The sequence below is a fragment of the Dipteris shenzhenensis genome, chromosome 29, assembly GCF_047967505.1.
Source record: "Dipteris shenzhenensis isolate YYH24624 ecotype China chromosome 29, Dip_SZ_1.0, whole genome shotgun sequence".
NCBI classification, from domain to species: domain Eukaryota; kingdom Viridiplantae; phylum Streptophyta; class Polypodiopsida; order Gleicheniales; family Dipteridaceae; genus Dipteris; species Dipteris shenzhenensis.
The window spans coordinates 14,983,796-15,011,041 of record NC_141624.1 but is presented as its reverse complement, the minus strand read 5'-3'; the positions used below and the strand labels follow the sequence as shown (position 1 = coordinate 15,011,041).

At 43.9% G+C, this 27,246-nt stretch overlaps 1 protein-coding gene across 1 annotated transcript in view; it reads right to left on the bottom strand.

Moving 5' to 3' along the window:
- The window catches only part of LOC147882472 (Insulinase (Peptidase family M16) family protein), a 178,827-nt gene that overhangs the window by 38,984 nt on the left and 112,597 nt on the right, over window positions 1–27,246 (bottom strand). Inside the window, exons 12-17 of the mRNA XM_087401054.1 lie at window positions 16,002–16,205; window positions 15,426–15,596; window positions 4,103–4,252; window positions 3,840–3,977; window positions 3,446–3,673; window positions 3,185–3,343 (exon numbers count right to left, since the gene is read on the bottom strand). Coding sequence (XP_087257180.1) covers window positions 3,185–3,343; window positions 3,446–3,673; window positions 3,840–3,977; window positions 4,103–4,252; window positions 15,426–15,596; window positions 16,002–16,205 — 1,050 coding nt within the window. The remainder of the gene's footprint in view (window positions 1–3,184; window positions 3,344–3,445; window positions 3,674–3,839; window positions 3,978–4,102; window positions 4,253–15,425; window positions 15,597–16,001; window positions 16,206–27,246) is intronic.

The window sequence follows — 27,246 nt, the reverse complement described above, 5'->3', positions numbered from 1 at the left end:
GCGGGACTTCATCCTCATCAGTATGGATTTGTGCCGCGAAGACAATCCATGATAATATTTCCACTCGCATCAAGATGTCCTTATATTGCAGGTGGATATTGCTAAGGCATTTGATACTGTTCAATGGGATTTTATCTCTCAAATCATGACAAAGTTAGGCTTTGGTCCCAAGATAGCAAATGCAGTTACTGGCTTTATTCTGACTCTACTTCTCAATGCATTCTTGGGGGTCATCTGTCTCGGTCATGGACATTGGGTCGATCAGTTAGACACGGCTGCCCTCTTAGTGCTCTCTTCTATGTCATTATGACTCATCCCCTTTTGATGCATCTTGATCATCTTACAAACACAGGACAGATGACTGGTCTTAAAATCCCTGGGGCTGCATCTTTTTTGGCACAAGCATATGCTGATGATTCCTTCTTTATGCCACAGAATTCTCCCCGGGAAGTTCACATGCTTATGACCACTCTTTCATTGTATGGTTTGGCAGCAAGATTGGATGTCAATTTTGACAAATCAAAACTACTTTCCCTGAAACAATGTGATTGGCATTCTATTCTTTGGCCAGGTTAGGTGGTGCATTCCAAAGATGTAGTCAGGCATTTGGGATATTCCATAGGATGGCATATCACCAAGAAGCAGCAGCTAAAATGGATCTTCCAAAGACTTCAACATAAACTGGAATACTGGAAGATTTCTACTTGGCCTCTTCATGTCAGGCTCAGAATAGTACAGTCCATTCTAATGTCCTATGTCCAGTTCTATTTGCCTTTGATACATTGGTCCTCCAAGGATATTTCAGTCTTTATGTCTCAAGCTATGGAGATGTTATGGAGGACAAAAACTGCTGTCAAAGCATTGAGACTGATGAAGATGGAAATGGTGTGCTCTCCTAGGATGCATGGTGGACTTAATGTCCTCAATATAAGATATCATGTGCTTGCAAGGAAGGCGACTATGCTGTATACTTTTTTCCGCCAACAACAACCATGGACTTGTATGCTAGCATCCATGTGTGTCAACATGAGGACTTGTGCTTATGGTCATTGGACTACTGATCATTGGGAGGTTGTCATTGGCAGATTTGTAGGAAAGATACCTGGCTGTCCTTTCTCTACTGCTCTGATACTTGACTGGAAACAAGTACTTTCTAAGGTCAAATGGGCTCCTGATAATTGCTTGGGGACAAACTCAATGAGGAAAGAAAGTATTCATTGGAGTGCCATTTTTGCAATTCCGCTCGCCTTAGAGGAACCTGTTCGGGCCTACAATCTCATGAAATTGGGAATTAGATACATACATGATGTGGTAGATGATCACGGATATGTCTTATCTTTTCCTCACGCCACTGCTTCCTATGCATTGGAAATGCATCATGGGTCTATATGGAAGAAAATTGCTGATTTATTACATCCTTTTCAACCTGTTCCTCCTGTGCTGAAATGGAGAGTATCCCAAAGTTCAGAAGCATAAAAAGAAAAGCTCTATGCAAGAAGCATCCATATCACCCTCATGGCAGGCATCATATAAGGATTGCCGCAATGAGGCTCGGAAAGATTCATATGACTTGTGAATCTGCCGACCCAAGTATGCCAAATTATGCTCACTCCAGATTGTCCAAAGAGCCCAATATCGCACCCAAGAGAGAAATAGTGAGTATTGAGACAAAGACTTCATAAATCTGCCAAAGAGCCAGAAATGTTTCCCAAATCTGTGACTCGGGAAACGGATCCGAAGATAATCTAAAATTCTCCTGAGGAGGATCTTAGTACACGGGCAGTGCCAAAGCAAATGAATAACAGTCTCTGAAGGAGCCTGACATCTTAAATATGTGGATGGTGCAATGCGACGTTTAGCAAGTGTGACCCCCGCTGACAATGTACCTGTCATACATCTCCAAAGAAAAAGTCTTTGTTTCAATGGCATTTTACACTTCCATAACATCCTGAGATTCTTCCGCCACCATGAGAGGGGCTTCCTTATATGCCATAGAGAATTAGCATATTGCTGAATCCATGGAGTAGGCTGAAGAAGCCTATAGGCTTTGATGGAGGTTAAGGTAGGAAGAGGAACAGGATGAGTGCATGTAGCAGAGGGTTGCAATTGCCAATCCGTAAGCCTGTTATAAATCCTTAGAATCATCTTTCAGATCTTATTTGGAACTCTAATGTGTTTTCCATCCTATCCATGCCCTTAACTCCACTTGAGTTCTATTCCTTTTCCAAGCTCTCAAACATGAACAAGGGTATAAACTTATAGCTAATCACCTAACCCTTCCAACCGATACAAATAATCGCGCGAGTCTTGCCAACATGTCATGATGAAATTCAGTTCTTCGACCAAACCTCTACAATATGAAAGTCTGGCTTCCAAATGTCATGACACGTAAGCAAGCTGTTTTTTAGGGTTTCTTCAAGAAGTGCAGAAAGACCAATTCCATATCTTGGCAAGGTTAGATGCACTTGTTGCAGACAGGTTACACTAATTCAAAACATTGATAAAAAGCTCAAGTTATAGTCTTTCAATTTACGGTGGGGATAGGGATCACAACCCATGATGGATTATGTAAGCTAGATAAGGCCATGTCGTAGAAAAATTCATTATGTGCATTGCTTGACTCACTTGGAGAACCACAAAGGCATTGGATACTCAAATATACGCTCAGTCTCCATATACTCCACAAGACATACACTGTTTACTTGGGACTTGTAGTAGCTTGGTTGGTTAAGAATGAGTTGCACTCCTTTTATTGTTTAGATTGACAAACACTTCAGAGCACAACACCCTGTTAGGAAGCACTTTTCTTTCTTCAAGCAATGAATTAGGATTTTCTGTGAGCTGTTTCTTGTTCTTTTGTTTCCCCTTTTCCAATATACCTTGTTTATTTGCAGGTGGACTTAATAAGCAGAGCCTCCTTTCTTGAGGAACAACAAGTTTACACAAGTCATCCTCTGTATACAGGATGCGCAATGGACAATGCTGGAATGTTATTTTGTTGCACAAGAGGGGCGACAAAACCCCTTCCATTTATTTGCATTACTCGGTGTGCAGAGAAATTACAATTAACATTTGAGTTGATCCAAGCATAACTTGATGCAAACACGAACAACACAGCCCTCAACATGAGTACAAAAAGAGAGGTCATGTTATGACGTATTTAATCAATAGGCAAATGACTCACCTTTTGGTGCCTCAAACCATGTCTTGGAGACGGATTTATTGTGATAGGTCGCTCTTTTGACTCTGCCTTTGCACCAGCCTGTGAAACGGTCACTGTACCTAGATAATCTAATAGGCAAGTCTCCAGCTCATGTTCAGTGAAATCCCCAACAACACTCACCTGCAGTACATGAAAGAGTTCACTTTAAGTTTAAGATATGTACAACAGTTTTATTTTGAAATACTAATGCATGCTCGTCCTTAATAAAGCCAGATTGGATACCTCCATGTTACCAGTAGCAAACTGCTCCATCACAGCATTCCTAACAATTGGCAGAGTCAACTTCTGAAGAGATTGTGGTGATGGCTCAATAAAGCGCTCTTCTCCATCTAACATGACCCGCATAAGCCGGTGAGCAGTTGCACGCTCCAGACTCTTGGGCATTGCCCGATAATACGTCAGATATAATTGCTTTGCTCTGTCCAATGCATCCTCCACCCATACATTGTGCTGCACAATTTAAAACATAGATACATGACATACTCTACAGGAGCTACAGATCGGAATTTTCAGAAACAGCCCGGTATCGGCATGTCTGCAAGACAGCTTAATCAAATGATAGCTTTCTGTAAAACCAAGTATAACGTCCGGCACCAACACAGCATGTGATAACTACCTCCAGGACCATGTGGAGGAGCTCAAAAGTAGCACGCATGCCACCATCTCTTAAAGTAAAGTGAAAATCCATGCATATAAACTCCTCGTCAGCTTCGAGAACACAATTGATCAGGTGACTGACACAGAACAACTCCACCTACAATGGACATCAAAAGAATCACGAACACACAATATTCAAAATATAATGAATAGTAAAACGAATTCCTCATCTCCAAAAATCGGTGTTACACACACATTCTTGTGTCAAAAAGAAGGTCCTACCTGTTCACGGTTAAACCCACCAACAGTTCCACCCTCACTGAGAGTGCGTACACCAACAGCCACTGCACCACTTGCATGAGCAGTTTCTCGTGCTCTTCCACCAGGTACAACTAACCTCATCACTCCACCTTTTGCTTCATTCTTCGTTATCTGCACGTTAAGATAAGATAATCTACATAAGAAGAGGATGAAAAATAGGATTACAGAACCACCACATGGATACAAATGTAACACAGCAAAGAGAGGGGACTGGGAGCAGTTGACAAAAATACATCTTGACATAGATTACCTATTAGAAGTATATACCTAGATGAATCCAAGAACATTTCCAAACTCATCCTCTAAAACACAACATAGTGCAGTTTCAATCTCATGATAGTCACTCATAAGATTGAGCTTCATCACACATAGCAAGAACTAGCTACTATGCCATTCCCACCACTAACATCATCAGTACCCAATAGTGGGTGTAGACCATAGTATAAAAATATACTCTCACACATACAAATCCACACACCCACACATACTTGAGCATCCTTTATACAAAGTCTTTGTACTGAGTTTCTATCGGCACTCTGGAGGTGAAGGGCAAACTCAGCCATTACAAAGGCTAGCACTAAAGGAGAAGGCTAATCAAGAAGTAGTCCAAAATCTCTTCATTCAAAATACAACTACTAGTGAAGTCTAAATGATTTCATTTTAGTCTCTCCCAAACGAGCATCTAAATCTAGTTGATAGCGCAACGCACTGTGACGCCAAAAATTGATATTTTTATTTGGCATTGGTATTGTTTTCTTCTATGTTTGATAAGAGTTTGAGTATCAAGTGATATCCTAGCGGCTCTCACTTATTTCTATTTTGTATGATATTGTATGGGATTGAGAGGATGAGTGGAATGGCTCATTGTAAATACCATAGGTATGAATTATAAATACCTTGGTATGGGGTGAGAGTTATTTGTGTATGGGATATTATGTAGTTTTTAGAAAATAGGAAGAGTGAGTCATATAAAGAGGTGGGCTCATGTCCATGTGTTCCAATAATATAAGAGAGGCCACATGCCAAGCGTGTGGAAGGCATGTGGAGAAGTGTCCTCGAAATCTACCCATCCGACCCAATCAGCCCCTTCAAACTCCTCGATATATATCAGTTCATGTCATGTTGAGCCGCAAGATCTTCTTTCAACAACGTATCGCTCTTCTCTTTGGCACAGACTGGCTCGCTTAGATTATGGCCTCTGCTGATCCTTTCCTTCTCCCTATGCTTGATTACAACATCACTTGGGATGTTACCATCTTCATTCTCATCTGAGGGAGGAAAGTATGGTGTGGTATCTTGGCATAAAAGCTTCTTTATAATGTCCCATTCTCAATGATAAATATCTTTGTCAGTCAGTTCGAAAGCAACAGGAAGTGAAGAGGTGCGTGAAGTTTATTACCCCCAACTTCATGTCACAGTACCATTTAAGATAGAAAGAATTATCACAATACTAGCAGGCCACAACTTGGTCGAAAAATTCACGAGGTGAAATTTGCATGTCCCCTAAGACGGCAGGAGCATATACCTAGATGAAGCCATGAACATTCCCAAACTTATCCTCTAAAAACACAAGATAGTGCAATTTCAATCTCATGATAGTCACTCATAAGATTGAAACCATAAACTTCATCACGCATAGCAAGGACTAGCTACTATGACATCGCCACTGACGTCGTGAGCGCCCAGCAGTGGGTGTAGACCTATTTGAAGTATGCTGTTAACAAATCACTAATTGGAACAAAGAGCATTTCAGCCTCAACTATGCACACAATTAGTAGCTTTTCCAAAATAGCCCTGGTTATGCATCCACGAAGTAGATTTGATCATGATTCAGTCCATTTGAAAAATCACACAGCACTAATAAGGTTCAAGAGTTGTCACATAGCACCCAAGAGCATTGCCATTCAGGACCTAGCAAACTGTGAGACCATTCGACACTGTCATAGGGATTAAAATACCATGTGTTCTAGTGGTATTGTATTATTCCATGTCTAGGGTAATGTGAACTATCCAATGGTAGGAGGCTGCTATGTAATATTGTGTTTATTGGTATTGTTTAGGCAAGTGTGGTCTATCTAGAATAATATATGGAAAAGGTGGATCATGTGTAAAGGAGTCCCCATGGGCCACCTTGCCACATAAGGACTCTGAACCCATGGTAACATTCAGTTGACTTTGCACAAACTCAATGGTTGAGAAACATAAAATATGAGAGAGAGATTAAGCTGCCAAAGAATCTTGTGCCAACCCTACCTCTAGAAATATTTTAATGTATGAGTGGGGATGAGATGGCAAAGAGAATCTTTGTGCCAACCCTCCCACAGTAATATTTTAGTAGAAGAGGTGATTACTCTACCTCTTCTCCTTCTCTCCCCCCCATGCGACCTTGACACTTTGTCTCATTATTGTCTTTGTGGCATTCCTACGGTGCTACTTCGCCGTGCTGGACGATGCTTCCTATCGTAGCAGCATTGTTGCATATCGTGGCTTTGATTCATGGTTGGACGGAAAGTCATACAATGTGGAATGTGTCCTTGAAATGATCAATTGTGAGAGGATGGAAATTTAACCCTCTTAAAATTTAGGCGGTGCCTTCCAATTGCCTTCAAGTTTGGTATTCACTTCTTTTCAAGGAATTTTCAGCACTCCTCCTTATCAATTCCTTTTTTTTTATAAATAAAAATAAATGCCGACTTATATTGCTAGACAGGGGGAGGGGGAGTACCCCAATAAAACTCCCTTACAAAAAATGGCCAACACACAGGGGCAGAGCCCTGGGCCTATGCTAGGACGGCAGATCACACCAAAGTTAACTATGTGAGCACGCGTTTCAGTTCTGCCAAACATTAGCCTTCTAAAGACTGCATGGACTCAAGGACCTTAGAGATGTCCACTAAGGATGTCTTAATACCAGCAAGATGAGACCCTCAATGAACACTGACTTCCCAATATTTCGGAAGGCTAACTGATTCCTTACCAGCCAGATTGAGCAGCAAACCACACCCCTAATATATGGCCAACAGGCCTTTAGGGTTAAGGGCAACCCATGAGAGTCACCAAGCAGAACTAATTTCCAGTTGCTACCAATCTTGAACTTGGTCATCAACCCCGATTTTCTGACAGCAGCCTCTATCTTACCCCAAATATTCCTAGACACCAGGCATCTCCACATCAGATGTTGAGCAGACTCGAAGGCACTTCCACACAGCAGGCATCCAGGATTTACAGGAATCCTTTTCGCTAATTTTTCTCTGACCAGCAACCACAGGTGGATCAGCTTCGATAAGATAAAGCTATATTTACCACAACGACTACCACACCAAATCTCTTTGAATCTGGTTCACCACCACCCGGCTGTTCTGCGCAGACCCCATTTGGTATTTAAATCATCTGCCACCAACTGACCATTCATCAACCTCTTATACAGGGTCCTTGCCGTAACTTTCCTTAACTGAACCTTTCCCACATACCACTGCAGGCCACGCCTATCCAAAACTGGAATACAATTGGAAGGCCAACTCTCAGGGATTGTTTTGAGGATTTGATGCATGAATGCAATCTCTTGAAATGTCAAATGGAAGTTGCAGCTTACATCAACCAATGGGTACCAATCTCCCTTCCTGGGACTCCAAATCTGAAACCAACAGTGCAAACCTTTCTTAAAATACTTCTAGCAAGAGGCAAATTCAGACATGCTACCGGCTGGTTATTGAGCATCACCGCCTTACTCCAAATGAACTCATAGAGACTTGCATCCCCCCCTCCGGAACTTTTGCAACTGCATTTCCCTATAATCATCTTCCACGCTGATACTAAACCCCAATCAAGTCAGAACATATTATTTTCACTAGAAAATCAGAAAAGAGGCGATCATACCAGGTAAGACCTTTCCAAACCCCCACTTTTGGGTTGTAACCATTCTCAAGGAGCCACTTGGTCAGCTCGATCCAAGGATACACGTCTTTAAACATACGGGGGAGCCACTTACCTATAAGAGAGACAGTCTTCAACACCACATCCGGAAACCCTAGGCCTCCTTGAAATTTAGCAGCTTTAAGCGGATTCTAGGGAATATATTGCATCCTGCGCTGCCCATTATCCTCTGCCTAGAGAAAGGAGCGGAGTACCTTCTCTATTTTTAGCCACTGGCTATTACGAAAGTGCCATACCGATGCTAGGTAGGTGGTGGTTGCTGAAAGAGAATGCTTAATCACTAAAGCCCTTGCATTCCAGCCCAGCAGGAGACGATCCCAGCTTCTTATTTCCGCTTTGATCCTATCCTTGAACCATTCAAAGCGTTGTTTCATTGTCACTCCAACGCCTAGCAGGGCACCTACATATCTTACCACTTTACCATGCAGAATTATTTGAACTGGTAAGGCATTCTTCCACTCCGGGATATCATCTTGTGAAGGCCTCATAGCATGCGACTTCAGCCAACTGAAAACTGAACCAGAAGCTTTACAGAAAACAGCAATAATATCCTCCAAAACATGAAAGGACGCCTGCTCCTCTTGGCAGAGAGCCACCAAATCATCAGCAAACATTTGGATGCAGAATTGTCTACCTGAAGGTAGGACTAAACCTTTCAACCTGCCAGCCTCCTTAGCCATATTGATACCATTCAGTAGCGGTACAGAAGCAAGGGCAAATAAAAGGGGAGCTACAGGACAGCCTTGTCGAATTGAACGTGTGAGATTGAATGACCCAACTACCCCACCGTTGATGCAAAGAGCAGCCGAAGCATTACCAAAGAGCATACTTACCATTCTTAGGAATTCTTTCCCAAACCCAGGCCTTTCCATAACACCAATAATGAATTCCCAACGCACACGGTCATACGCTCTGTCTAGGTCCAGCCCTAACAGAAGACACTTTTGACCAGTTGAATGGGCATAACCCAGAGCAGCACTAACATTCAGAATATTATAGAAAATATCACGACCCTTAGCAAAACCCACTTGTTCTCTGTCCACCACTAGCATGCATACCTCCCTGACTCTCAGTGATAGGGCTTTAGCAATAATTTTATAAGAGGTATTTAGCATGAGATAGGGTGCCAGTCGCCCACATGTAACTGATCTTGTCTCTTTGGAAATAGTTTCACCAATCCTGTATTGACATCCTATGACAAAGACCCCTGCAAGCCGAGGCATTAGCCATCTCCACAAGGTCACTCCCCAATACATCCCAAAAACAGGCATAAAATTCTGTAGTAAGTCCATCTGAACCAGGACTTTTATCCCCTTTCATCTTAGACAGCACCATTTCCAGCTCATCCAATGAAAAAGGAACTTCCAACTTCCTTCTCTGAACCTCAGAGACCCGGGGGTTTAAACCCTCCAAGCATTCAGCCATGTCTGTCTCCCAGTTGGAATCACGAGGCTCCCTTGCTCCTACTAAATTGCTAAGACGAGAGAGAAATATATTTGCAATGTGCCAGAATTCAGTTTCAACCTTACCCTCAGGTCCCATAATGCTATCAATTGTCTCCCACTGCCTTTTCCTTTTAGTCGCCTGGAAAAATAGTTTAGGAGGGCAGTCCCCTAGCTTTAACCATAGCTGTCTACTACAGGTCCTTGCCTTAGAGGCCTCTTTCAACTCCCTACACTGGATGTCATGTTCTAATTCAGCAAGCAGGGTCGATGAAAACTGATCTTCTGGATTTTCCCTCAAGACACCCATCAGAGCGTTCCTCACCCCAATGAGATCTTTGAATTTCCAGCAATTAGATCTATCTCTCCTCTCCCAAGCCATAGCTTCCTTGACCACCGATCTAATGGCATAGTCCCACCTGGCACAAGGCTCTTCCACTTGAGCACTGGCAGACCTCCAAACAGTTCTGATATGGTTACAGAAAGCAGTAGAGGCCAGATATTTATTCTTTAGTTTGAAAAGCACGTCATAGGACCTGCCTGCCCTAGAGGGGATGCAGAAGCTCCAGAACAGAGGTAAGTGATCTGATAAACAAGTGGAAGTTATCTATCCCCCCCTCATAGGGGCTTGCATCCACTAACCCTCTCCAGAAGCATACACCCTATCTAGCGTTCCCGATCTGTACTCCCCTCCTTTCCTTCTATTGCTCCAAGAGTGTCCTTCCAACTCACCCAGACATATCTCCGCACAATCTATTGACCCATGCTTCAAGCATAATTCCTCCCACATCTCCAGCTCCACTGTCGGAAGATCTGGAGGGCAGGGACCTATCTAAGTCTCCCTCCGTAAAATTCCAATCTCCCACCATCAACCAATCATCAACAACCACAACTGTACTCAGCTCTACCCAACATTTCAAATGATCCCCGGGTGAGTTAGGAGCATAGACACAGAGGACATTAAAATGGAACCCATTCATCCCAACCTTAACACCAACGTACCAGCCCTCTTTATTTTTTCCCTCCAAATTATCCTTAATCAACACAGCTGAGCCTCCTTTACCACGGGCTGGACAATTGCAAAAGGCAGTGTATCCAAGCTTGTTCACCATGAACCAGAACTGATCCTGCTCCCCACATTTTAGTTCTTGTAACCATACAACCTCCGGGTTCACCTTCCCAATCACTGACAGGCATCCACTCTGTTTAGTCTGATTGCAACAGCCCCTTATGTTCCAAGAGAGCATCTTGACCGACTTTAAATCACCTCGTCTACCATTCATCAGAGGAGGATCAGCTTGCGATAGCTCGATATGCATCACGAAGGAAATGAAATCTATTTTCCTTACCCTGCCCAGCCACCCTTGCAACCTACTTGACCCTCTTTGACATAGCTTTAGGGAGTACCTTGTCAGCATTCTGACCAGTAGCTCCCAGCACAAACCTGTCATTCTGCTTCTCCTCCAACAGCCTCTTTTTGTGATAAGCAGCTGGCAAAATTTCTTCCACCTTGTCAATTGACTGCACTTCAACATGCTGCTTTTGCACGACCAGGGAATCCTGAACCCCCTTATTCGGCAGACCGTGAACTTCACCGCTTTGCATAGCAGGCCGGTCCATTGACTCATTTGAATTTTGCATACCTCCACCAGAAGTGCACTCCACCTGCACGCGCTGAGCCCTTTGTTTACGAGCCACTGTCTTCCAGCCGTCTCCTTCCTGCATAGCTGAAGGATTTTGCTGAGTTTCTGGGATGCCTTCTGTAGACCTAGGCACTTCTTGCTTCTGGGTACTCGGGCGTTCATCCACATACTCAACCACTTTAGCTCCAAGCTCCTTGGTCACTTGCCCTCCTTCTGAATTCTCCCCTGTAGCCAAACTAGTGTTCGCAACCTTCCGTGGGCAGTTTCTCGCATAGTGCGACGAATCCCTACAGATGTAACATGAGTTTGGAAAGGCTCCAAACCGAACTTGCTGGGCGATGGTCTTCCCGCTTTGCAACTCAATATCAATGAAATCAAGTGTCTCTTGGCCTCGATCCCAAAGGATCCAGGCCCTCCTGAGGCTAGATAGGGATTTGGAAGGGGGGAGAACCAAGAGCACCCTGCCCAGCAATGAAGCAATCCGTTCGACAGAGTCCCCCAATATCGCCGGGAGATTTGGGAGTTCACTCCAGATGGGGCACTCTCTGTAAAGGAACTCGTCAATACTAAAAGACGGTGACCATCGAAAAACCAACACCGCAGCACCCGCAAATATAAGTGAATGACCAACGATCTCGTCCCTAAGCTGTTCTGCGACGAGCCTAACCAGAAAAAACCTTTTCCCCATGAACTTCGCCGTATAGCCCAATGGCAGGATATCACACTCAAACAAAAGAAAATCCTCAAGCTGACGAAGTGAAGGCACCCAAATTTAGGGAGACCTTTGCTCCCACTTCCAGGATTACTACTATTAAATGTGTTATTGCCATTGCAGTCCATCACCATTGGCAACTGCACCAGCTTCACATCAAGATTGCCTTTCTTCATGGGGATCTGCAAGAAGAAGATTATGTGACACAACCTCCTAGCTTTGAGGTTTTTGGGTCTGAATACAAGGTAAGTCGGCTGAGAAAAGCCCTTTATGGTTTGAAGCAGGCACCGAGAGCATGGTATGCTAAAATTCATGCACACTTACTGTCCCTTGGTTTTAAGAATAGCCCCACAAAGCTCACTCTTTATGTCCATAGGAGTGATTCTGATTTTTTAGGGCTGATTTTATATGTGGATGACATGCTGATCACGGGCCCTTATACTTGGCATATTGCAGCTTTCAAGGCTGATTTGCAGCAAGCTTTTGAAATGTCAGACATGGGACAGCTGCACTATTATTTGGGCATTCAGTTTGCTCCTATTGAGGGGGGTATCATGATGTCACAGTCCAAGTATATTGGACAGCTCCTTGATCGTTTTCAGTTTGAGGATTGCAAGCCAATCTCTACTCCAATGGACCCTGGCTTCCAATTTTTATCTCATGATGGGAGCCCACCATGTGATATCACTCTTTACCAACAAGTTGTTGGATGTCTCATTTACTTATGCCACACTAGACCTAACTTACAGTATGCAATATCCCAGCTCAGCAGGTTCATGCACATGCCCAGTTCACAGCATTGGTAGGCAGTGAAGAGAGTCTTCAGATATCTCAGACGCACTCAGGATTTAGCCCTCTTCTATGGTGCTCAGGGTTCACTTACCATGCATGCTTACACGGATAGTGACCGGGCAAGTTGTTCCGACACCAGAGTGTCACATACGGGCAACTGTTTTTTGCTTGGCAATTCATGTTTCTCTTGGCTCAACAAGAAGCAACCAACAGTTGCCACATCCAGCTATGAGGCTCAGTACAGGGCAATCTTCACCGCTACAGTAGAGTTTGTCTCGCTTCGACAGTTACGTACAAATCTGGGTATTCGCCAGACATCCTCCACTATGGTCTACACTGACAGCCAGAGTGCTTTGGCCATTGCGTGTAATCCAGTGTTTCATGCACGTACCAAGCACATTGAAGTTCACTATCATTATGTTTGAGAGCGGTTGTCAGCAGGAGACAGAGAGTTGCCCTACCTTCCTACAGAGGCACTTCCTCGTCCCAAGTTCGAAGTCTTTCAACAAGCTTTACACTCGGTTCCCTTTGTTACATGATTTGACATACCTTGTACATTCATAGGTGGCTATATCCCTTTAGATGAACATGTGCCACCGTGAGCAGAGAATACCAGGTATTTTGAGACGTTTCCACAATACTTCAGCCCATACCATCGAGGGGGGTTTGTAGGCCATCTTCTCTTGATCGTGGTGATGCCCTATGGACCTTGGTATGTGCCTTGTAGGCATAGTTATAGGCACTTTAGTGTTTTGGTGCCTTTTATGCCACATAGGACATTTAATCCTATGTGACACCTAGGACTAAGTCTATCTTCATGTACTGTGTACTTTCTTTTCACTATTCTAGTTGACTTGACAGCCTTCAGCTCCTAGCTTCGACTCTTGTGCTTGCTTCCACACTCCACGCACATACACTACAAGCAAGGCAAGAGAAAGGGGTGTGGGTTGAGTGGAATGGAAGAGAGGGTGCACGTGTGTGCACAAATGTATGTGTATATGTACATTGTACATGCATAAATATATACATACATACATCGATCCCATAGTTCATATGCTTTAGAATCTTCATTGTATCCTATGACTTGTGCTTCATTGACTTGATATTTCTCAGTCCATGTGAGGGCATGCACAGAACAAGACATCCAAATACCATGAAATGACTAACAGTGGGATGTGTTCCCTAAGCACTTCTGTCCCCCCCTGCTACAATTGGACCTTTGATTTTCACACATGTTTGATACTCGTGTATGTGCAGGTGGCTGTCTCCTACATCTATGTCATAGCTAAGTATCTGATAGATTTTCTTTGCAACCTAAGTACGCATTGCTAACTCCTTTCCTTTTGCCTTGATGCCAAGATTCCCATGGTATTTTGGCTGGCCTCTTCAAACTAAATACCAGAAAGTTCTTTAGGAATTCTGTTTTCATACATGTTGAATGCAGGACTTCTTAATTATTCGCTGTGGCCATATGATAGTAGAACTGTGATTTTGCAAGGAAAACCCAATCCACCTTGTAATAGAGGTTGTTGAAGGTTGAAGCATGATTTTGCAAGGAATCTCCAATCCGCTTTATGATAAGCTTTGCTGAAGGTTGCACCTCACTGGCTATTTTGAGCACCTCAGTCATGGCCATAAAGGTCTCTGTTAATTGAGGAATATGTGTGATGCTGAAGACATGCTTGATTGCAAGATAAATTGCTAGTGCTGTCACTGTCGTTCTTGCAGCTTAATATGTGTTCTCAAACAGATATCTGGAAATCTTTCAATTCGTCAATGGTCTTGCCACCTCATCCACCGTGGTGTATAGGTTGTATGAAATGTCATGGAAAGGTTATGGAGAAAGGCAAAGCTTGACAATAGGCTAAAAAATACATCCACAGGTACCATGAGACGCGTGCACGTACACACATATGTGCATGTGTTCACACACACAACCCACATGCGCTTAAGGCTCAACAAGGGATGGCTCTTTTCATATCAAACAATGGACGTTTCAATTATTATGCTTTGTATTTACAAATGAAAGGAGTCTGTCATTAGCTAGAATGAGTATTGAGCAAATTGACATTGTTTCTTAATCATGAATATGTTTCCAAAGAGTGTATCCATTTGGATGGCCTTTCACGAGGAGCAGCACATTCAATATCCATAACTTAGGCCTCAAGAAATCACTGGGGGATAGTACAACATGAAGAGAATTGAAATCATGCAGGATGGTGATTACAACCACACATAGGGTTTACAAGATGGTGATTACAACCGCTCATAGGGTCCTTCCAAGAACTGTATTCTTTTAAATGCCCTTTTGCCAGGAGCAGCGATTTCAATATTCATAATTCAGGCCTCAAGAAATTGCTGACATGAAGAGAATAGAGGTCATGCAGGACAGTGATTACAACCACACATACGGTTCCACAGGTCCATCCAACCTGCTAAAGGCAGATTTATAATCACTGTTTTATAAAAAGTGCAGGTACTTTGTCATCTTCTTTTAGAGGCTAATCTGAAAGTATCAATTCATATATATTACCATAGTTCAAGCTTATTATGATTCAGATCCTAGATATCTGGGTCTTCTGCTTTTTTTAAAAAAAACTCTGACGGTGGCCAAGCTACATATATTTTATTACCCTAATAAACACTTACACTTTTGTATGTTTCCTAGCCTATCAATTTTCCATATTTTTACTTTTTCTATGAGATCTAGTATTCAGTTCTATCAACTTTTTCAACACTGTACATATATTTTTTAGCTTTACCTTAAAATTTACACGAATGCCATTTGATAGCTTCCGCTGGCTGATACCAGTTTCCTCATCAAATACTTTCAATCTTGGATCCGTATTACTCAGAGGAACAAATCGGGAATTGCGCAGCAATTTCAACTCCGCAAGTTTTGGCTTAGAAATTAATTCCTTAGGAACCTCCAGCTGCACATCATGCCACCAGGTAAATCCACCAAGTTACCACAAAATCTCTCCTTGCATCCAATAGCGATTTAAAAAAAGACAGCCAAAATACATCCCAAATGCTTGATTCACTATTGAACCAAATAAAATTGCACCATTATGACCAGCCCAGAGTCTACTAGTTTGTACAACCACTTCGTACTCCTGTCTACTTTTCAAAAACACATGCAACTAGGATAGACAGCCAATTTCTTCTTGAGAGTGTACAGTTAACTTAGTATCGGAGCAAGAAATATACAGGCAAAAAATGGTCTCTAAAAACCAGTTACTCTGAGGGGCAGGGGATTTTGGGGGGCAAGGGGAATAGACGACGATCTCAAATTTGTAAAAACGCATCTTCTTTTCAATTGGACAAGGGAAACAAACCTCTGGCTCGGGGACCAATGGCTCATTTAAACCCTCTTTAAAAGCATTTACAATATCCTCAGATGTTATATGGAATTCCACATCCCCAGCTTCATCCTGATGAATAGTCTTCGGAACACAAACAACAATAGCGGCTGGCAAAGGAGCAGATGTTTTACTAAAATCAGCAATGTATTCAAGAAGCGAAGTACCAATAGCATTTACCTGCACACCTCCAAAATCAAGTAAAGTTATTCTCTCTCTCTCTCTCTCTCTCTCTCTCTCTCTCTCTCGCGCGCGCGCGAAAAATGATTTGTTTCATTGATAATGTGTTTTGAGATATTACGATCAATCTTCGAATATCACTACAAACATTCAGCGTCTATTACAATACAAAAGAGACTAACAAAAGACAGAAAATGGAGATCATACATCAATTATAAGAGAGGGTCTGTTGTTTTAGCTTTGAATTCTTTGATCAATACCATGCCATCTCGATAGACATCCCATTTGCCTTCTTTTCTGGCCGCCTTTACTTTCGCAAGATCTGAGGTTTTGTTCTTTAGCTGCACTTTTTTGAGTTCCTCTCCTATCTACACTTGTAATCCTTTTAGCTTGTTGGATTGTCTAAGAATATGTGCCCTTTCAGCTCTTGACCTGAAAGTAAGGAATCCATGCCCTCCTTCCTGATTTATCTAAAACTCTAAATTTTCCCAATAAAGATTTGCTGACTTTCTCCCAAGTTCCTTCCTTCTAAATTCCAGTTGTCTAGTAGCCCTCCAATCCTGAGCTTCTAAATTCCCTTCCTTCTAAATTCCAGTTGTCTGGTAGTCCTCCAATCCTAAGCTTCTTTGAGTTGAGCTGCCTTTCAGCTTACTCCTTTGCTTCCTTAATCCCGTAGACACCTCTGCGTCTAGTGGACTCTTCACTTCTCCTTTGAGCTTCTCTTCAATCTCTGACTTAAGCTTCTTATGCATATCTTCCGTCTAAATAGAGATTACCTCATCATCCAAAACTTAGTGGGGAGTTGGCTTGTTCAGTTTGAAGTCGAGCTGAAGCGCAACTTCCAAAAACAAGAGGAAAGAGTAAAAGATACTACTATTCTCCTTCTAGACAAGGAGAATCTATTGGTGGAGAAGATGGATGACTTCATTCTACCTAGTGTTAGGCAGAGATGATGCTATCATTGCAGCACAAGAAGACTGTTTTAATGGACCCCACAGAGCTTGGGATAGTGAGACACTCAAAAAATGCACCACATTTGACAGGTTATGGACAACACTTGTTGGAGATGTGAGCAGTGCATGACTTGATCATCTATAACAGTCTCCAAAGATGGCCGCTATTGAGAGGGCTCTCTTATTTCCCACATGGAGAGGGGACGTGCATGAACGCACTCCCCTCCCCCCCCCCAAAAAAAAACTTGGCGCAAACCACTCCTACTTGATATTCAGCATCTCGATTACCCTGCCATTCCCAGGACAGAACCCTCCGGCCCCTAGTTGTATCCACATACTTTTTGATCATGTCCTTGATCCAGTATACATGAGCCAATTGTCTCATGTATAAGGTATCCAGTAAACGACCTCCCTTGGAGATGACACTGACCTCACCCATGCCTCAAACACTCTTGTTTTGGTGATTCAAGATGTTGCAGCCAAATCAATCGCTAGATCCGATCTGCATCACGCCTCCCAATTGGGAAGGTGTCCCAAAACCAATGGCATGATGATGAATGCCAAGAGATGAGATCCCACCTCATACATGAGCAACTTTCGGGCACCTTATGACCTCCGATGCATAGCGGATCTCACACCACCTAACACACTGTAAGAGGTGGGCGAGGCATAGGGAAAACCAGCTTTGGGATAGCCTCGGTTTCGGAGGCAGCACTCTACCCTTGACCTCATTAATACTTTAGGAGCCATCATCGAGGAGGCGAGATTGAGGTCCCATAAATTATATGCTTGCTACGTAGACTTTCGAAAGCCCTTTGACACAGTTCCACATGCTCGCATGATTAGGAGACTCCACAAGATGCAGATCCCAAGGGTATGCTGAGCCTATATGAGTCAATCAGAGAGAGTACACACCCTAGCCGGATTGGGTTGCAAGCACAATTGGAGTGAAGCAAAAACGCCCCTCTCACAGACCCACTTTGTGCTCTATAGCAATAAGATCACGACCTTCATTGACTACTTCAAAGGGGAGGGATCAGTGCTATCTCATTTCATAAAACGAATACTGCTATATGCAAACGACATAGTCCTTATATCCTCCTAAACAATAGGCCTACAAAAATAAAAAAATGCTTTAGAGGAGTCTTGCAAGGAGAGAGATTTGACTATCAATCTTGGCAAAACCAAGGTAATGATTTTCACCAACTCACGAGCAATGCTTCATCGACATAGCTTCACTTACCGAGGGAGCCAATGAAGATCGTGAAGGAGAAGGAAGTGAGTGAGAGCAAGAGAGATTGAGAGTGCAAGAAGCTTGGAAGCTGAAGACGTAGTTGCAATAGAATAGAGTGTAAAGAGTACAACACAAAGTGAGAAAGATAAGGTTTTGTCCTAGTGACAAAACCTTAGTAGTCACTAACCATAGTTAGTGAACTAACTGCAGTTAGGGGGAAAAACCTCTTAGAGAGGGAAAAGTGCCCCTAACTAACTTATTATATTACATTGGTCACTGCTGAATTATATCTATAATTCTAACACCCCCTGCAGTGCCAATGTCATGTACAAGGCTGATCAATCACCAAACGGATATAAGTTCAGGGCACTGCGAAATGCCTCAAACTTCTCACGTGGTAGCGCTTTGGTGAAAATATCTGCAACGTTGTCATGTGTGGACACAAAGATCATACTGATCTCTCCTGCATGCAACTTCTCTCTGACGTAGTGATAGTGAACCTCAATGTGCTTCGTGCGAGCATGAAACACTGGATTCTTTGCCACTACAATGGCACTCTGACTATCAATGAGAATTGGAGAAGGACCCTCCAAAGACAAATGAAGATCAGCAAATAAACGTCTCAGCCAGACACATTCAACTGTTGCTGTGAAAGCTGCCCTGTACTCAGCTTCACATGATGAGGTAGCCACTGTAGATTGTTTCTTGCTTAGCCATGAAATGCAAGACTTACCCAAAAAGAAACAATTGCCACTAGTGGACTGCCTAGTGTCATAATCACCAGCCCAATCTGAATCACTGTAGGCATGCATCTAAGTTTGGGACTGCTTTTGCTGCATGTATGTCTGCAATTTCTTGCTGCACCACCTGTTCCATTGCCTGTGGAGGGGGCAAGACATCCTGTGGCGGAACTGAAGCATCTAGAGGTTGCTGTAAATTCTGATTTGCATCAGAAAAATCAGCAGGGGAACCCAAGGCAATGGGTAGCAACCCCTCAAAGACATCCTCTGAAGACGAAGGCATTTGAAATTCAGCCTGAGTGTGAGCTGAATTTTCAGAAAATATCACATCTCTACTTACTATGATCTTGCGTGTAGCAGGATTGTAGAGACGGTACCCCTTGCTTTCTGCACTGTATCCAACAAATATGCATTTGATGGCTTTATCTGACAACTTGTGCCTAAATTCAACTGGCACATGAGCATAAGCAAGGCATCCAAAGACTCGGAAGTGATCCACTGAAGGCTTCCTGTCATTCCAGACCTCAAAAGGAGTTTTTGTTTTTAAAGCCTTAGTGGGAGCCCTGTTCAAAATGTAATTGGCACACATCAAACCCTCTAACCAGAATTTATGAGGCATGTGTTTGCTTTTCAGCATACATCTGTCCATCTCCATAAGGGTTCTATTTTTCCTCTCAGCTTTGCCATTTTGCTGAGGGGTCAGCCTGACTGTGAGCTGATGCACAATACCCTTTTGCTTGAGAAAAGCATCAAATTCTGCAGATAGGTATTCCCCACCTCTATCCGTGCGTAATGTCTGTATCTTGAGTCCGGTTTCATTTTCAACCATGGCTGAAAAGTGTTTAAACACTGTGAACACTTCAGATTTCTTTTTCAGCCCATAAACCCAAGTAAAATTGGAGTAGTCATCAATAAATGTGACAAAGTAGAGATGACCACCCAATGACGGAGTCCTCATGGGACCACAGACATCACTGTGTATAAGCTGCAATTTGCGAACAGCTTTAACTGAACCATCCTTCTTGAAGGGAAATCTATGCATTTTACCTAAAATGCACCCTTCACAGGCATGTGGAGGAGGTATCTCAAGAGGTGGTAAGGCATCAACCATTGAAAATTTCTGAAGTGTCATTAAGCTATTGTAATGCATGTGGCCATATCTGGCATGCCATAATTCTGCATTTTGCATGGCAGCTGTAGGGGTAGAAACTGCCAAAGCATGGGCTGCTCTTTTCTCAAAAATATCAACCTGAAAAAGCCCACGCAGCAGAGTACCAGATAACATTAAGGCATAGTTAGCTTCCCTGTCTCGGACAGCACATTTGTCATCCTCAAAGATGACCTGAAATCCCCCTCTGTTAAGAGTGGACACTGAAAGGAGATTTTTGGTTATGCCAGGCACATATAAGACATCAGAAAGTCTGAAAATTGAGCCATCAATTGCAGTGAGCTCAACTTCTCCTGTGTCACGTACTGAATATGAGGAGTTGTTGGCACAAGTGACTTTCTTACCAACAGGAGGTGGATGCAAGGAAGTAAAAAGACACTTCCTAGAAGTGATGTGTTTAGATGCACCGCTATCAAAATACCATGTGTTCAGTGTTTCATTAACACTGAAAGCAGATGCATCTGTAGAAGAGTCAAAGCTGCAAGTCAAAAAAGCATATGTATCATCACTGCAAGAGGCTGTACTATCCCGAGCATCTGGAACAGCCAACCTAGAATCTGAAATGCAAGATAAAAAGGCATAGTCTTGACCAACAAAGTTGGCTGTAGCATCCCCACTATCAGATGCACAAGGGGCTGAATCTGAAACACCCATTCCTGAGCTGTTTTTCTTTTCTTTTGCAATCCTTTTCCTGCATTCTGCTATGTGATGACCTGGCTTTTTGCAGTAGTGACAAAAACCCTTCTTTTTGGGCTTACTTGCATCACTTTTAGCCTTTTGTGAAGGCTGTCCTGACCCACTGGAAGGCTGATTTGCTGCTGTCTTTGCCTGTCCCTTTGTTTTTTATTTAAATTTTGAGAGCATGGCTTGTTCACCTGCACGTGAAGCCAAATTTTTCCTGGTCTGCTCTTCCTGAAGCAGAAGTCCTATCAACTCATGAAAAGTGAGAGGATTTGCACCCCCCCTCAATGATAAATTCAGCGAAGTGTGAAAGCTGAGATAAGACTCAGGAAGAGAATTCAGAGTGGTTGTAATCATCTCTGAATCAGGAATAATTTCATCTATGTTTAACAACTGCTCTCTGAGATCCTGTAGCTTTGTGAGGTGGACTGACATGGAGTCACCCTCCTCCATATGTGTGTTGCTCAACTCTCTTTTTAAGAAAGATACCCTGGCATCATTCCGTGCTGCATACATGCTTTCCAAAATATCCCACGCTGCCCTGGAGGTCTTACACGACCGGATATGCGGAATGATTGATCTTTTCACTGAAAGAGAGATGCGTGACAAAGCTAAGGCATCCCGTGAATCCCATCTCTTTTGCTCTGGAGTATTGACTGTAGCTGCACCAACAACTTGTCCTGCAGCTGCACCCTGTGCACGACCTCTTCCACCTCCTTGCTGAGGAGGGGTAGCAGGTGCAATATCTGCTGGTCGGATTTCATCCCCATTCACATAATCCCATAAATTGCGAGAAATCAGAATATTACGTACCATGAAACTCCAGAGGGAGTAGTTGGTACCATCCAACTTGTCTTCCTGTGAAAGACCACCGAACTGGAACTCATTCTGATTTTGATGGGCCATGTCTGAGAAAGAGATTAAAGCAGATACAAAGCTGAATTCCCTTACTGGGAATAAAATGCACAACTCCCAAAAACGCAGCCAAGCACGGGCTGTATATGCAACTTAGATTTCTGTACTTGAGCTGCCAGAAATCTGTCCAAGCATCAAAAACTCTCCAAAATCTGCCAAAAGTGTTCCAAACACTCCAAGAAAGGCAGTATGTACTGAATACTCCAAAAAATGCTCTCCCAACACAAAAGCCCCAATTTGTGGCTAGAAATTGCAGCCAGAAAGGGGCAAAATTACTAAAAGCCCCAAATCTGCAATTTTTAAACAAAAGCCCCAAATTTCAGACTAGATCTGCAATTTTGCTCCAGATGTAGTTCCAAACTTGCACAATGATTGCAATGTCTGCAATATGCAAAATGCCCCAAATGTACTCCAAAACAACTGCACCAAACTGTAGTTTTCTGCAAGATGAGCCTGTCAAAGAACACCCGAGGCTGACAGCAACCGGTGTAGATCTGCACGTACAGACTGTACGAACTGTACGGTAAGTGTGGAACAGACCGTACAGTACGGGAAGCAGGAGCTGTACGGGACTGTACGGTTAACCGCACAGTCTGGCGACGATGTACGGCTCTGAAGTACGGAGCTGTACAGTAACCTTGTACGGCTTCCTGCGCAGGTACGGCGAGCAGATACGGGAGCTGTACGAAAAGCAGGTACGGATATTGTACGGCGCGCAGGTACGGGAGCAGAACGCTGTACGGTGGCAGACGGCGACACGTACGGAGCTTGTACGGAACGGTACGGCGACGATGTACGGTGAGCAGGTATGTACGGCGCAGCTGTACGGCAAAATACCGTACAATTGTACGGGCTGAAGCTGGACGGGGAGGTTGGAGCAGAATAGAGCACGGAGCACGGAGCTCTTGAACCTTGCTCTGATACCAAATGAAGGAGAAGGAAGTGAGTGAGAGCAAGAGAGATTGAGAGTGCAGGAAGCTTGGAAGCTGAAGACATAGTTGCAATAGAATAGAGTGTAAAGAGTACAACACAAAGTGAGAAAGATAAGGTTTTGTCCTAGTGACAAAACCTTAGTAGTCACTAACCATAGTTAGTGAACTAACTGCAGTTAGGGGGAAAAACCTCTTAGAGAGGGAAAAGTGCCCCTAACTAGCTTATTATATTACATTGGTCACTGCTGAATTATATCTATAATTCTAACAGATCGTGGAGTCATACACCTATCTAGGGGAAGTCTTTGCAAGACAAGTCTTCACGATGACCAATGCACCAACGCACGACTTACAAGAGGATAGGATGCAAGCTCGCTAGAGCGACAATGCTTTCAGGCACACTTCTAGGACCACTCGTCGAATGGGTGGCTATTTGATACACTTGTGAGGGCTGACAGCCAAGTACGCAGGACCCTTCTGCACGACACCTATCGACGACCAATGGGTGGTGATTTGAGGGGCTACAATGGTTTCCAAGATGATTCGCAGTAAGCCCTCAAACCCCCATCAGATCCTACAAGAGGAGCTCGCCATGACAGTAAACCAAATTCATGCCATCTTCCAAACGGTGACATATCTTCACAAGGTTTGGGCCTTACCTTGTTGACAACTATCGCGGTTGGCACTAGAGTCCTCTAGATGACTAGAAGAAAGAGGATTGGCACATCCTAATAGTGTAAGGGTATTCAGATGGACCTACCTTACATAGTTGGCAACTGCCCAAGTTGGCACTAGAGTCATCTAGATGAGTGGCCGAAATAGGGGTTAGCACGCCCTAGTAACACACATATCTAGATAGTTTGCCAATGTAATGATATTTAGATGGACTATCTCCCCTATTTTCTGGCATAGCTTGGATGCCCCTGATCCCATGGTCCCACGTGATGAGATCAACCATATCATACAGTTAAATGTATCCCAACTCTATAAGTCAAAGACTGAGGGGGGACTAGGAGTTTTGCACCAAGATCCAATTCTACCACGACCACTTCTAGAGAGTATTAGAGGATCGAGTGATCACCAAACCCCGTTTCAACATCCATCAGGACTCAGTTCTCGACAGTTGCAGCCATGACACCCTCTCCATATGCACAGAATTACCAACAAGAAGGCTCAAAACAACCCATCCGCGGGCAACAAAATCATATTTTTAATCTGCAGCAAGCAATGAGAGAGCTATGATTGGAGCTGGCAAAAGTAAAGGCCCGACTTCACATTCTGAAAGGGCCCAGTAAGCAGGTAGTAATTGATGAGGCTATAAAATCTTGGAAGGATTCCCCCCCTACCCCGCAACTAGTCCTGCTAAGAAGGAAGTGATTGTCGAAGTGGCCAACAAAGCAAGTCTAATATTCAAGCAGAGATTAAAGAACACGAAGCTAGATGTGATAATGCTAGTTGAAGCTCTTAGCAGAAAGGTGAACGAGATGGAGAGCAAAGGCAAGCAAGAAATTATTGTAGAAGCTATGGAGAAGTTCAGCACATTTCCACCAGCACCAACTCTTGTCTCAAAAGTCAAGGAAATGATCAACACTCAGGTGAGTTCAGCTTAGGAAAAGATGGCCATTGTTGCTATAGAAGTAAAAGATCTATACACAGAAGTAAAAGAGCAGCAAGCTATAGCACATGATAATAAGATACTACGCATTGGAGGGCTGCCCAAGGATTGCCTTGGCCTTTTCAATGAAGAAGAGGATTACACAGCAGATGAGAGGATTGCATGTCTCAAGAAGGAAATACCACAAGTAGAGTGGGATCATAATGATATTAGCTGTCTCTCCCGAACAGGAATGCAAGTACAAGTGTTTTTCAAGGAGAGAGCGGGGAGAATTAAGATTCTTCGACAAACAAACAAGTTGAAGGGCACAAGGATTTGGATGTGCCCCTTTCTTGCTGCACATTTTACCTCTTCTTGCTCCCAGCCATTCACATAGGCTCCCAGCTAATCACAACCGCTTGCCAGACCTGCTGGCTGCTCCAAAGGGGGTCACGACTAGCATTCTCTGATTCAGGACTGCTGCAACTTGCTCCATCAGCCCTAGTTCTCACAGCTGACTTGTACCAAGCATTGGAGGCAAAGAATCTGCCGCGAACCAGCTCTCCAGCCACCTGAGACAACTCCAAGAAACCAGCTCTAGAGATTGCGCCTCCCGTTTGGTTCTGTAGCCGGGAGAAGCATGGTTATTTCAGGCCCCAAGGAGCCCTCTTCAGTCCACCAGGTGATCAAGCGATTCTTACCCAGACAATGGAAGGCAAGAAGGGCTGTCAGCCCTTTCCCCCTCCATAGATTTCAGCACGGGAATATTTTTCTGTCAAGCAGATAGAAGGGGAAATGGTGGAAGGGGATAAAGGAGATAAGGAGAAAGAGAAACCTTAGGAGGAGAAGCAATAGAAACAAGTCACGATCGAGGATATTAACAAGCGCAGCAACCGCAGCAGTGGCATCCAGGTGGATAGCACTGCCACATAGAAGGCAACCAACATGGCCTCTGCCCAAACAGCTTCAAACTCCACCTTAGCCTCTACACATGTCTCTACATCATCATCTTCATCCGCTGCATCACCTTCACCTTCATCATCACCACAGCATCCTCTACACCATCCTCTTAGTCAGTTTTTGCAGCATCATCATCATCATTGTTCAAGAGCAGCTCCTCTTAGCCTGACTTGCTATGCCCCGCCACAGTATGCCTCTTTTATGTCACCCTTACCCCTCAGCCAGCCACCTTTCCCCTCAGCTGGTCTCACCATGCCCGCTCCAGATGTCCCCTCATCATTCTCGGCCCCCGATCCAGCTCCCATTCACACCATACCCATACCTGCTCCATGGTCATATAATCCCATCGGACTCCTGGGACCATGTACCTCGAGATGCATTGCCTCTGCACACAAGAGGCAAAGTAGGACCGTCCCATCCATAGCCTGAGCCAGAAGATATCACAGCTTCGTAAGGAAGTGATAGCCACGGTGATAGCCCGACGCAGTGGGCCAACAGTTGAAGGAGTTGAAGCACAGATAACCACTATGCAATCAGCCCATTGCAAAGACCTTCACGTGGGTGGAGGTTGCGAAACGGGAGCGTGCGAAGGCCACTGTTTCAACCACCATTTTGAAGCAACAACAGAAGGCGAGTAAGGTTCTCAATGTCAGAGTACGTGGCATTCCTCGCACAGCTATTGCCATGCATGAACGATCAGCTTCATGATTTCCACCTTGAGAGTCCAGGAGCACGAGATCGAGGGGGCTTGGCGCATACGATGAGAGCAACCTCTGATCATTCGGTTCAGGGACACCTAGGTCCGCCTTCCAGTATTGCGTAGACGGTCAGCCTTGCGTGCCCACCCAGAGATCTACTTAGATGAGGACCTTACACCCCTACAGGTGGAGGAGAGGAGTAGCCTCATACAGCAGTGGGATGTCGCTCGCAAGGAGGAGAAGTCCACAATAGTCCAAGACGGCAGCTCTTGATAGGTCCCCGACGAGTATCTAGTGGCTCCCCTGGGCAAGATCTTTTAGATTTAGAGCAGCGAGACATTGACCTGCAATGCCTGGAACTGCAATGGTACTTTATGGTCAATTCGAGGAAATTTCTTGGAATCTTAACACAAGTAGAGACAAGCTTCCTTTTTTTTTTTTGCAAAAAGAGACTTCTATTAAGTATTAAAGAAAACCGTTAGAGCAAGCTCCATACGGGATACACCATGCAATGCATGAAATGCTCAAAAGCAAAAAAGAAAGGATTGTGGCTGATAGTGCCATCTCAATCCTATAGAACTCTCCGAGAAAAAGGGAGAATCCCTCCAAACTCGTAGGAATACAGTCCTCCTAGAAGAGGCTGTCCGTGAAGGGCCCTGCATGCTAGTCCAAATGGCTATCAAAGTATGAACCGTGTCAGTCCAAATACCCGTGAACACCTGTGAAGGGTGTATCTGGGTGCCATCCAGGGCCTCTGTACATCTGACTCTCCAAATGTGCCAAGAGGAAATGCTAGCCAGAATCTCCCTGAAAGTGTCCACTGAAGCATGAGAAGCTCTGAAGGGAGTAAATAGTACATCCTGAAGAGAGCAGGTCTCTATCACCTGCCCACGGACCGAGAGTGTCCAAGAAGAAGGCTCACCCTCATAAAACACACCAAAGTTTTTTACATAGAGACGCACCAAAGTTCAGAGTGCCCTTTGGCGATAGTCAGTGGATACACATGGGAGGCAACTTACCGAGATAAGACTTGGGAGTCGTGAGGAGTCTGAGGATCGGGAGTAGTGGTCAGTTCTATATCGATAGTCTCTTACCGGGATGATCTCCATCGAGAGATGAGATTCACACGCCAGGTTCCTATGGGTTCGGATCTGACGGCCCCCTTA